At 53.0% G+C, this 12,526-nt stretch overlaps 1 protein-coding gene across 5 annotated transcripts in view; it reads right to left on the bottom strand.

Moving 5' to 3' along the window:
- The window catches only part of EML2 (EMAP like 2), a 38,882-nt gene that overhangs the window by 5,321 nt on the left and 21,035 nt on the right, over window positions 1-12,526 (bottom strand). For all 5 annotated transcript variants that reach the window (XM_010350963.3, XM_074386174.1, XM_039466464.2 and 2 more), the window contains 8 exons: window positions 9,778-9,932; window positions 9,498-9,623; window positions 7,165-7,296; window positions 4,409-4,476; window positions 3,135-3,223; window positions 2,831-2,928; window positions 2,159-2,246; window positions 991-1,086 (listed from right to left, as the gene is read on the bottom strand). In XM_010350963.3, the coding sequence (XP_010349265.1) occupies window positions 991-1,086; window positions 2,159-2,246; window positions 2,831-2,928; window positions 3,135-3,223; window positions 4,409-4,476; window positions 7,165-7,296; window positions 9,498-9,623; window positions 9,778-9,932 (852 nt within the window). The remainder of the gene's footprint in view (window positions 1-990; window positions 1,087-2,158; window positions 2,247-2,830; window positions 2,929-3,134; window positions 3,224-4,408; window positions 4,477-7,164; window positions 7,297-9,497; window positions 9,624-9,777; window positions 9,933-12,526) is intronic.

The raw sequence follows: 12,526 nt of genomic DNA, 5'->3' as shown, positions 1-12,526 counted from the left end.
AAATTTGTTCTGACCTAGTCCATATGAATCTGATCATACGAGTCAGAACGACCTTTTTTTTTTTTTGAGACTGAGTCTCACTCTGTCACCCAGGCTGGAGTGCAGTGGTGCGATCCTGGCTCACCTGCAACCTCCACCTTCCAGGTTCAAGCGATTCTCCTACCTCAGCCTCCCAAGTAGCTGGGATTACAGGCATGCACCACCGCACCCAGCTAGCAGAATGACCTTCTTAAAATGTGAATCGGAGCCTGACCCTGCTCAACTCAGAACCCTTCCATGGCTCCCTGTTGACCTCAGAAGAAAGCACTTGACTCTAAGCCTCGGCGGGCCCCACCCACTGCTCCAGCCTCATCCCTGTCAGTGCTCCTGTTAACCTCTGTAATAATTTGGCCACCCCGCCTCCCTGCATTTCTCTGAATGCCAAGTTCTGTGTCATGCCTGGGCTTTTGGATGTGCTATTCCCTTTCCCTAGAGACTGCTTTCCTTCTTCACTGCCCTGGAGAGTAACTCCTTATCCTCCAGGTCCTAGCTCAGATGTCTCTTCCTCCAGGAAGCCTTCCCTGATTCCCTCCCAGACTAGGCCCCACCCTGGGTTTCTCTGTCCCAGCCCTGCTCATTCTGTGTCATCACTGTCCACGGACAAGTCTACTTCCTCCACTAGACTGTGAGCCCCAGGAGAGTAGGGCCCTCAGTCATGGTCACTGCCAAGCCCGTGGTGGCCACAGAACTGCTTAAGGAGTATGTATTCACTGCATTCATGCCTGAACGAATCGGCAGCTAGGGCACCAGCAGTGTGTGAATCTCCTGGTCCGTTACCGCACCTATTTGGTTTCATTTTATTATAGCTCTTAACAGTCATCTCACGCTACCCTTTCCTCTTATACAAATGCAGCCCACATGCAGTAAAGGAGTGAGTGTCCCATACTGGAGGTGAGCAGTAAGACTCTGGAAACCACCAGTGAGGATGTCTCTCCTCATTCCAGAACTCACCAAACACCCCAAATCCCAGGACACAAGTAGCTGTGGCCCATTCCATGTTCCTCACAGCATCCGCACTAGTGATCTGCTTACAGGTAGCCGGGTCCCCTGGCGCAGAAAATGGGAGGAGACATTCAGAGTTGGAAGAACTTTGGAGTAAACCCATCCCTTTCTTAGACATCGGGCACTGAGGTCCAAGACAAAGACAGCTAAGGTCCCAGGGCTCATTCCACCTCTCAGAACTGGCTGAGGCAGCTACATGCTGAGTCCTCACAGCCCACAGCATAAGCGAAGCATCTGCTTTGAAACCTGCATCTGGCTGGGTGTGGATGGCTCATGCCTGTAATAACAGCAGGTGGTGTGAGCCACGGAGCCCAGCTGGATCACTTGAGGTCAGGAGTTCGAGACCAGCCTGGCCAAGATGGTGAAACATCGTCTCTACTAAATATACAAAAATTAGGCTGGGCATGGTGGCTCATTCCTGTAATCCCAGTACTTTGGGAGTCCGAGGCCGGCGGATCACCTGAGGCCAGGAGTTTGAGACAAGCCTGGCCAACATCACGAAACCCCATCTCTCCTAAAAATACCAAAAAAATTAGCTGGGCATGGTGGTGGACACCTGTAATCCCAGCTACTTGGGAGGCTGAGGCAGGAGAATTGCTTGAACCCGGGAGGCAGAGGCTGCAGTGAGCTGAGATCACCCCATTGCACTCCAGCCTGGGGGACAAAAGTGAAACTGCATCTCAGTAAATAAATAAATAAATAAAATTAGCTGGGCATGGTGGTGTGCTCCTGAAATCCCAGCTACTGGGGGGTGGGGGAGCTTAGGCGGGAGAATCATTTGAACCTGGAAGGTGGATGTTGCAGTGAGCCAAAATCGTGCCATTGCACTCCAGCCTGGGTGGCAGAGTGAGATTCCGTCTCAAAAAATAAAAATTAAAAAAAGAAACCTGCATCCTACCCATCTGGCCAGAAAGGGGAGGAATTGGCTAGAAGTGGGGTACACCAGGGAGAAAATCAGAACTCAGGGGTCCCTGAATTCCAAATCAGAAATAGTCTTGAACACCAACGGAGAGAGACTTGAAGCCCCTGCCTCCCCTCCCAGAACTCAGGAAAGTCTGCAAATCACACGTGCAAATGAGACGGAAGAAGAAACGTCTCTGGATCCCGGAGAACTCACAGTACAGAATCTCATAGTCCCCGGAGTTGGTGACAAAGCAGCTGCTGTCCTGGGCCCAATCCAGGTGGGTGATAAAACTGGAATGGCCCTGCCAGGGAGGGAAGGGATGGTGTTAGAGCTGGAGAGGGCGGAGCCAAGGAGAGGGGGACAGGATTAAATCAGGAAAGTGGAAGGTCAAATACAGAGGTAGGGTGAGAACACAAGGGGACTAAAGGAAGGATACACAGGCCTTTGGCGTGTGGGGCGGGGCCAGAGTACTGTGGGCGGGGCCAGACTGTGATGGGCAGGGCTAGACAAGCACTTAGAACACAATGGAGTTTAGAACAAGTGGGCAGAGCTAGACACGGAGGAACTGGCTTTGAATGTGAGGGTCGGGTCTACACAGAGGAGCGGTCTCGGAACGTGAGGGGCGGGGCTACACAGATGAGCTTAGCACGTGGGGGCGGGGCTACACAAAGGGGCGGTCTCGGAACGTGAGGGGCGGGGCTACACGAAGGGGCGGGCTTAGAACACAAGAGGTGGTGAATGTGTGGGCGGGGCCAAGACTCCTTGCTCTGATCAGGGCACAATCAGTTGAGTGTTGAAGCTGCACTCCCTTGAGGTAGAAAATTGGTTAATTCTGCACCCCCTGGGCGGGGTGGCGGCGCGGGCTGGGGGCCACTGCCCACTCACCGAGCACTTGCCCAGGCGGCTGACCTTGCGGCCGCCCTGGTCCACCGTGTACACGTACACCAAGTTGTCGTGGGAGCCCACGGCCAGGTACGCCCCGTCTGGGGGAGGGGGAGGGGGGCTATGAGGAGGCACCCAGGCTCCGCCCCCTCCTCGCCCAGACTCAGCCCCCTCAGCAGTCCCCAACTCCATCCCGACTGCATCCCTCCGAGGCCTAGCAGCGCAGGCTCCACCCCTCTCCCTGCCAAGAACTCTGAGCCTCCATCCCCTGGCCCTGCCACTCTGGTGTCCGAGGCCTGCCGCTTACCTGGGGAGAAGCTGACCACTGAGATCTGTTCATTGCCGTCTGTGTGGATAGCCACCAGGTCATGGGTCTCTGTATCCAGCAGCAGCCATCTTGAAGGAGAGGGTGTGGTGGGGGGAGGAGGGGTGAGCTGATCTGACAGAGAGGGCCCGCAATCTGTGGGGCCTGAGGGAGGGATCAGAGGGACCCCAGAAGAGATCCGGGCTGGGCTCGGTGGCTCAGGCCTATAATCAATGCCAGCACTTTGGGAGGCCAAGGCAGGTGGATTGCTTTAGATCAAGAGTTCAAAACCAGCCTGGTCAACATGGCGAAACCCCGTCTCTACTAAAAATACAAAAATTAGCTGGGTGTGGTGGCGCGTGCCTGTAATCCCAGCTACTGGGGAGGCTGATGCCCAAGAATTGCTTGAACCTGGGAGGCAGAGGTTGCAGTGAGCAGAAATCACACCACCGCACTCCAGCCTGGGCGACAGAGTAAGACTCTGTCTCGAAAAAACGAAATAAAACAAGACCAGGTGCGGTGGCTCACGCCTGTAATCCCAACACTTTGGGGAAGGCTGGCCAACATGGTGAAACCCGTCACTACTTTTTTTTTTTTTTTTGAGACGGAGTTTCGCTCTTGTTACCCAGGCTGGAGTGCAATGGCGCGATCTCGGCTCACCGCAACCTCTGCCTCCTGGGTTCAGGCAATTATCCAGCCTCAGCCTCCTGAGTAGCTGGGATTACAGGCACGCGCCACCACGCCCAGCTAATTTTTTATATTTTTAGTAGAGACGGGGTTTCACCATGTTGACCAGGATGGTCTTGATCTTTTGACCTCGTGATCCACCTGTCTCGGCCTCCCAAAGTGCTGGGATTACAGGCTTGAGCCACCGCGCCCGGCCTACTTTTTTTTTTTTTAATTTTTTTTTTTTTTTAAGATGGAGTTTCACCATGTTGGTCAGGCTGGTCTTGAACTCCCGACCTCAGGTGATCTACCAGCCTTGGCCTCCAAAGTGCTTGGATTACAGGCGTGAGCCACCACGCCCAGCCACGTCACTACTAAAAATCAAAAAAATTAGCCGGGCACAGTGGTAGGTGCCTGTAATCCCAGCTACTTGGGAGGCTGAGGCAAGAAAATCGCTTGAACCCGGGAAGCAGTGGCTACAGTGAGCCAGAGGAATGTTGAGGGATCTCAGCTCAGTAAATTGTGGAATTTGCGAAAGCAAGAACAAAGGAGGAAGGGCCAGTTCCCCAGGGAGCAGAGAAGCCCTCCCCAAATGCCCTCCTCAGCTTTACCTGCCAGTTACTGTGCCCACGGCTAGGACAGAGCCGCTGGGGTGGAAGCCGGCTGAGCGGGCAGGGTCCTGAGAAGGGAAGAAAAGAGGCAGGGCTCAGAGCTGAGGTCCTATGTCCATCTGGCCATTCTCCTGCCTCAGGGCCAACTCTAATCCTGACAGGAGGGTTCTCCCCTCCCGCTGCTGCCCTTTGGAACCCCACCACCCCAGACACCCTGGCAGCCATTCCCCTTGACATTCTTGTAACATGTTAGCCTGAACAGAAAACATTCCTCCTGTCACTGCTGTCCTGGGATCCTTCCTTACTCCTAAATTCCCACAGCTTTATTCATCCAAGACGACTTTTTAAGGTAATTTGCCAGATGTGGGAATGCTGGGACAAAGGGCATCCAGAATTTTAAGACTCTTTTTGTTTATTTATTTTTTGAGATGGAGTTTCACTCTGTCACCCAGGCTGGAGTGCAATGGCACGGTCTCAGCTCACTGCAACCTCCGCCTCCCAAGTTCAAGTGATTCTCCTGGCTCAGACTACAGGTGACTGCCACCACGCCCAGCTAATTTTTGTATTTTTAGTAGAGATGGGGTTTCACCATGTTGGCCAGGCTGGTCTCCAACTCCTGACCTCAGGTGATCTGACCACCTCAGCCTCCGAAAGTGGTGGGATTACAGGCGTGAGCCACTGCGCCCAGCCTCTTATTCTTTTTCTTTTTTTGAGACAGAGTCTCGCTCTGTTGCCCAGGCTGGAGTGTAGTGGTGCAATCTCAGCTCACTGCAATTTCCACCTCCTGGGCTCAGATGATCCTCCCACTTCAGCCTCCAGAGAAGTTGGGACTGTAGGCACATGCCACCATGCCCACCTTCCCTGCCGCCCCCCCCACCCCATTTTTTGTAGAGATGGGGTTTGGCCATGTGGCCCAGGCTGGTTTCAAACTCCTGGACTCACAGAATCCACCTGCCTCAGCCTCTCAAAGTGCTGGGATTACAAGCATGAGCCACCACACCCAGCTGCAATTTTTATTGTTTACAATTTTTTATTTTTTAAAAGATGGGGTTTCCCCATGATGGCCAGGCCGATCTTAAACTCCTGACCTCAGGTGATCCACCCACTTCGGCCTCCCAAAGTGCTAGGATTACAGGCGTGAGCCACTGCGCCCGGCCTTACAATTTTTTTTTTTTGGAGACTGAGTCTTGCTCTATGGCCAGGCTAGAGTGCAGTGGCGCGATCTCGGCTCACTGAAACTCTGCCTCCCCGTTTCAAGCGATTCTCCTGCCTCAGCCTCCTGAGTAGCTGAGATTACAGGCGTGTGCCACCATGCCCAGCTAATTTTTTTGTATTTTAGTAGAGATGGGGTTTCACCATGTTGGCCAGGATGGTCTTGATCTCCTGATCTTGTGATCCACCCGCCTTGGCCTCCTAAAGTCCTGGGATTACAGCCACCGTGCCGGGCCTCTTTTTACTTTTTTTTTTTTTTTTTTTGAGACGGAGTTTTGCTTTTGTTACCCAGGCTGGAGTGCTATGGCGCGATCTCGGCTCACCACAACCTCTGCCTCCTGGGTTCAGGCAATTCTCCTGCCTCAGCCTCCTGAGTAGCTGGGATTACAGGCACGCGCCACCATGCCCAGCTAATTTTTTGTATTTTTAGTAGAGACGGGGTTTCACCATGTTGACCAGGATGGTCTCGATCTCTTGACCTCGTGATCCACCCGCCTCGGCCTCCCAAAGTGCTGGGATTACAGGCTTGAGGCACTGCGCCCGGCTCTTTTTACATTTTAATTAACGCAGTGTGAATAGCCATACGTGGCTGGTGGTTACCCTATGGGACTGTGTAGCTCTACACTTGACTGTTGCAGCAATTGAAGCTTTTTTTTTTTTTTTTTTTTGAGACAGAGTTTCGCTGTTGTTACCCAGGCTGGAGTGCAATGGCGTGATCTTGGGTCACTGCAACCTCCGCCTCCTGGGTTTAGGCAATTCTCCTGCCTCAGCCTCCTGAGTAGCTGGGATTACAGGCACAAGCCACCACGCCCAGCTAATGTTTTGTATTTTTAGTGGAGACGGGATTTCACCATGTTGACCAGGATGGTCTCGATCTCTTGACCTCGTGATCCACCCGCCTTGGCCTCCCAAAGTGCTGGGATTATAGGCTTGAGCCACCGCGCCCGGCCTATCGAAGCTTCTTGAACTCAGTGGCTCCTGACTCCCTGCTTCTCACAGCAGCTGCCCTGATGGGTTGGTTCTGTGTTGTCCTGGGCTCCCTTCCAGTCAAGAACCCACTCCCCCAACCCTTCTGAGAGAGCTTCTAAGCACCCAGTTCCCTGGACAAAATCCCCACCCTGCTTAAAAAGACCTTGTTTGGCTGGGCACGGTTGCTCACACCTGTAATCCTAGCACTTTGGGAGGCCAAGGTGGAGGGATCACAAGGTCAGGAGTTCAAGACCAGGCTGGCTAACATGGTGAAACCTCGTCTCTACTAAATTAGCTGGGCGTGGTGGTGCATGCCTGTAATCCTAGCTACTCAGGTGGCTAAGGCAGGAGAATTGCTTGAACGTGGGAGGCGGAGGTTTCAGTGAGCTGAGATTACTCCATTTCACTCCAGCCTGGGCAACAGAGCAAGACTCTGTCTCAAAACAAACAAACAAACGAAAAAACAAAAAACACAAAAAGACCTTGTTAGGTGTCAGTCTGCTGTGCTGAGCCCTGATACATGGAGAAGGGTAGTTTTGTTAGAATGGTGCGTTTCCAGTCCCCGGGCTCCTTACCTCGATGATCCTGCTCCACAGAGGCTGGTGGGTCTCTGAGCTCCACAGATGCACCAGCTTATCCTGCCCACAGGTCACAAACTGGGCCCGGCTGGGGTGTGCGGCAAGACCCCACAGCTCTTCCACGTGGCCCTGGTGGAAAGGGAGGGTGGCAGGATGGAGACTGCAGCTCTGGCCTTTTCCCACCCAACCCTAATGTCAGACAGGGAGTCCTGGATGAGCCCCAGCAACGCACCCTGCCCCAGCAGGACCCAGGGCACACCTTTCCCAATGTCTCTGAAGGGGACCTTGCTTGGACATCTGGATCCATGCCCTGGTGCGTGACTCAAGGCAAATCCTGCCCCTTCTGCAGGGACCTCTGCTTTCCTCTTTGCACAATGGGAGGCAGGAGGGCATGGTGGCTCAGAGCTTGAACCCCAGGGGTCAGACAGGCGGCACCCTGGCCACACACCTCCCAGGCCTCCAGCTCCAAGGATCTGGGAAGGCCCTTCTAGAGCCCAGAAGTCTCAGGGACCTCATAGAGGGCACTAAACCTCATGGCTCTGACCCTTGGCTCTCTTCCTGAGTGAGGGCAGTCAGCTAGACAGGTGACATCTCCTTGGAGCCTCAGTTTGAAAGTCTGTAAAATGAGGCCAATTGGTATGTGTGCCTCACTGCATTCTTGTGCTCACTCAAATCACTCAAATGCTGGCAGGGCATGGTGGCTCACGCCAGTAATCCCAGCACTTTGGGAGGCTGAGGCGGGAAGATTATTTGAGCTCACGAGTTTGAGACCAGCCTGGGCAACATGGCAAAACCCTGTCTCTACAAAAAATAGAAAAATTTGCTAGGTGTGGTGGTGCACACCTGGAGTCCCAGCTACTCGAGAGGCTGAGGCCGGAGGATCCCTTGAGCCCAGGAGATGGAGGATGCAGTGAGCTGAGATGGCACCACTGTACTCCAGGCTGGGTGACAGAGACCCGGCCTCAAAAATAAATAAATAAATAAATCCTAATCATAAGGATAATTCAGAGAAGGTGGTCACAAAATGGAAATATCTATTATTATTTATAACAATTTTTCTTGAGATAGAGCGTTACTCTGTCACCCAGGCTGGAGGGCAGTGGTGGGATCTCAGCTCACTGTAGCCTCCGCCTACCAGGTTCAAGCAATTCTCCTGCCTCAGCTTCTTGAGTAACTGGGATTACAGGCACGCATCACCATGCCCAGCTAATGTTTTGTATTTTTTGTACAGATGGGTTTTTGCCACTTCGCCCAGGCTAGTCTCAAACTCCTGACATCAAGTGATCTGCCTGCGTTGGCCTCCCAAAGTAATGTTAATATTACAATTAATAACTATAATAACCAGCATAATACTATGGGCTGGGTGCAGTGGCTCACACCTATAACCCCAGCATTTTGGGAGACCGAGGTGGGGAGATGACCTGAGGTCAGGAGAATCACTTGAACCCAGGAGGCAGAGGTTGCAGTGAGCTGAGATTGAGCCACTGCATTCCAGCCCTGGTGACAGAGAAAACGCTGTCTCAAAAAAAAGAAAGAAAAAGAAAAGAAAGTCCGGGCACGGCTCATGTCTGTAATCTCAGCCCTTTGTGAGGCCAAGGCAGGTGGATCACTTGAGGTCAGGAGCTCAAGAGCAGCCTGGCCAGCATGGTGAAACCCATTTCTACCAAAAATAGAAAAGTTAGCCGAGCATGGTGGTGCACGCCTATAGGTCCAGCTACTTGGGAGGCTAAGGAAGGAGAATCACTTGAACCTGGGAGGTAGAGGTTGCAGTGAGCTGAGATTGCACCACTGTGCTCCAGCCTGGGTGGCAGAGCAAGACTCTGTCTCAAAAAAAAAAAAAAAAAAAAAGATAAAGATAAATGTATAAATATAGTGCTTCCCGGTAGGTGAGTTCTTTAACTGGGCCAGGGATAAGGAAGGGAGGGAGGAGGCCAGGGAGGGAGGAGCAGGCATTTGAGCTGCGAGAAGAAATGCAGGCAGAATCCAGCAGGGCCTTCCCAAATCCGTGGAGCTGGAGACTGGAGAGGTGTGTGACCAGGTTGTCTGCAGCCGCGGGACAACCTGTAGGGACACTCACCAGCCTGAAGGATGCCACCCTCAGTCAGCGTGGCCCGAGGCAGCACAGTTGGAGCAGGGGCCAGGGGTCCCTTTGCTGTGCTTGCAGTTAAACTCTTGGTTGCTAGATCATGGGAAGGGGTCCTGGGTCAGGGCCAGGTCAGAGAGAAGGGACAGAGCAGGGAGGTGAGAACTGGGAGTGGGGAGGAGTGGATGATGCAGGGGCGACAAGGGAAAGAGCTAGGAAGAGGGGAGGCTGCGGGGGAGAGGCGCACCTGGACCAGCAGCGAGAAGCCCGTGTGGATGGAGCCCTGCAGGATGGAATTGCGGGTGGTCCCCACGTACAGCGTGTCTCCATGGCCCTCTGCCACGGTGCGCACCGGGCCAAAGTCCTCGGGGACCTGGGTGGGCAGATAAGACGGGAGATGAGAAGGATGCACATGGTAGGGGGGGGCGCGGGGTGACATGCTGGGGGGAGGAGGGTCTAGTGTTGGGAGCCCTAGGGGGGTCGGGGGGACCTCTCCACCCCGATCTGAACCCACTGCCCCTCCTCACCTCCACTTCCTGCAGCTTGCTGTAGTCAGAACCCCAGAGGACCACCCGCCGATCGCGGCCCCCTCCAGACACCAGCGTCCCGTCCCGCAGGGCGCAGAGCCCAAACACGCCGCCATCGTGGGCGCCCAGCACCGCCTGTGTGATACGGTTCCCGCCTGTGGGGTGGCCAGGAGCAGGGTCAGCATGGAAAGGCCACCCCTGTGCTGACCCCGGAATGCATCTTGAACTCTCAAGTCTATCTCAAGCCTACGTCCATCCATTCACAGTCACCTTTTCACCTTCCTTTTTGTTTTTTTTTTTTTTTTTTGAGAACTGAGTCTGTCTCCCTCACCCAGGCTAGAGTGCAGTGGTGCTATCTCGGCTTACTTCAACCTCTGCCTCCTGGGTTCAAGCGATTCTCCTGCCTCAGCCTCCTGAGTAGCTGGGATTACAAGCACCTGCTACCATGACAGCTAATTTTATGTTTCTAGTAGAGACGGGGTTTCACCATGTTGGCCAGGCTGGTCTCGAACTCCTGACTGCAAGCGATCCACCTAACTCGGCCTCCCAAAGTGCTGGGATTACAGGTGTGAGCCACCACCCCTGGCCTTAATTTTTGTAATTTTAGTAGAGACAGCGTTTCACCATGTTGGCCAGGCTAGTCTCAAACTCCTGCCCTCAAGTGATCCTCCCACCTGGGCCCCTAAAGTCCTGGGATTATAGGCGTGAGCCACTGCCCTTGGCCCAAGCCGGGCCCTCTTTACACCAGACATGTACATCTTTCCACCCACCCACCCATCCAACACCTTGAGGCCCTGCAGGACGGCCCGGTGGTGGGCCTGGCGATGTGGAAAGGAATCAGATTCAGTCCCTGGCCCAGGGAGTTTAGTCTGGGAAAGATACACTGCCACCAATTATTCAGAATTTATTCTCACCTGCCCGATCTCAAGGAAAGCTCACAACAGCCCTGTCAGGAGGTGGTGATATTATACCCATTTTACAGACGAGTCAACTGTGTCTCAAAGGGATGTGATGTTCCCAAGGCCGCATAGAGAGCACACTATCTCGCTGGGACCTGAACCTACTACGCCCTCCCGACTCCCAAACCAAGTCCCCTCCCACTACACAGCCCTGCCCTGGGGTACAAGAGTTGGGCTCCCAAAGGCCAGCAGAACTGAAGCTTAGAGATAATCCCTGTGTCTCATTCACTTATCTGAGGCCCAGAGAGTTTGAAAAGGCTTTACCCAAAGTTACAGAGTGACACCTGGTTCATGCCTCTCTCCAACACACCTATGTGCTGTGGGGCAGATGGTATGGAAAGGGCAGGGAGGGGCCTTGGGGGCAAATGCCCTCACTCTGCCTTGCTCAGCTGTGTGCTGGGTCCCTTCCTTCCTCAGCCCTTTGGTTTTTCCTTTTTCTTCTGAGACAGGGTCCCGTGCTGTCGCCCAGGCTGGAGTGCAGCACGTGGTCACGGCTCACTGCAGCCTTGACATCCTATGCTACCCTCTGACCTCAGTCTCCTAAGTAGCTGGGATCACAGGTGCATGCCATTACCCCTGGTTATTTTTATTTTTTATTTTTTAGACAGAATCTTGCTCTGTTGCTCAGGCTGGAGTGCAGTGGCACTATCTTGGCTCATTGCAACTTCCACCTCCCTGTTCAAGTAATTCTCATGCCTCAGTCTCCTGAGTAGCTGGGATTACAGGGACTCACCACCACACTTGGCTAATTTTGTGTTTTTAGTAGAGATGGGGTTTCGCTATCTTGGCCAGACTAGTCTCAAACTCCTGACCTCAGGTGATCCTCCTGCCTCGGCCTCCCAAAGTGTTAGGATTACAAGTGTAAGCCACCAAGCCCGGCCTGCTATTTTTTAAATTTTCTGTAGATATGGGGTCTCACTATGTTGCCTAGGCTGGTCTAGAACTCCTGGGCTCAAGCAATCTTCCTGCCTCCACCTCCCTAAGTACTACCCATTAATTTAAAAACTCATCCAGGCCGGGCGTGGTGGCTCAAGCCTGTAATCCCAGCACTTTGGGAGGCCGAGGCGGGTGGATCACGAGGTTGAGAGATCGAGACCATCCTGGTCAATATGGTGAAACCCTGTCTCTACTAAAAATACAAAAAATTAGCTGGGCATGGTGGCACGTGCCTGTAATCCCAGCTACTCAGGAGGCTGAGGCAGGAGAATTGCCTGAACCCAGGAGGTGGAGGTTGCGGTGAGCCGAGATCGCGCCATTGCACTCCAGCCCGGGTAACAAGAACGAAACTCTGTCTCAAAAAAAAAAAAAAACCACAACTCATCCATTGGTTAGAACAAGCATTTCTTCAACTATTGGCTAAAACAATCAAGTAATTTATTTACTTATTATTTTTTTTCAAATGGAATCTCGCTCTGTCGCCAGGTTGGAGTGCAGTGATGCCACCTCAGCTTATTGCAACCTCAGCCTCCAGGATTAAGTGATTCTCCTGCCTCAACCTCCCAAGTAGCTGGCACTACAGGCATGCGCCACCATGCCCAGCTAATTTTTGTATCTTTAGTAGAGTTGGGGTTTCATCATGTTGGCCAAGATGGTCTCAATCTCTTGACCTTGTGATCTCCTGGCCTTGGCCTCCTAAAGTGCTGGGACTACAAGCATGAGCCACCGCGCCCAGCCAAAATCAAGTCATTGATTCATTCAATCACTGATCAACTTCTTGGAACAATCTGTTTTTCATAACACATCAATCCATTGGCTGAAACATTCATTCATTCACTCACTCATTCACTCAT

This window comes from Saimiri boliviensis, chromosome 14 (genome assembly GCF_048565385.1).
Source record: "Saimiri boliviensis isolate mSaiBol1 chromosome 14, mSaiBol1.pri, whole genome shotgun sequence".
In the NCBI taxonomy this organism is placed as follows: domain Eukaryota; kingdom Metazoa; phylum Chordata; class Mammalia; order Primates; family Cebidae; genus Saimiri; species Saimiri boliviensis.
This window is presented reverse-complemented; position numbering and strand designations above follow the sequence as displayed.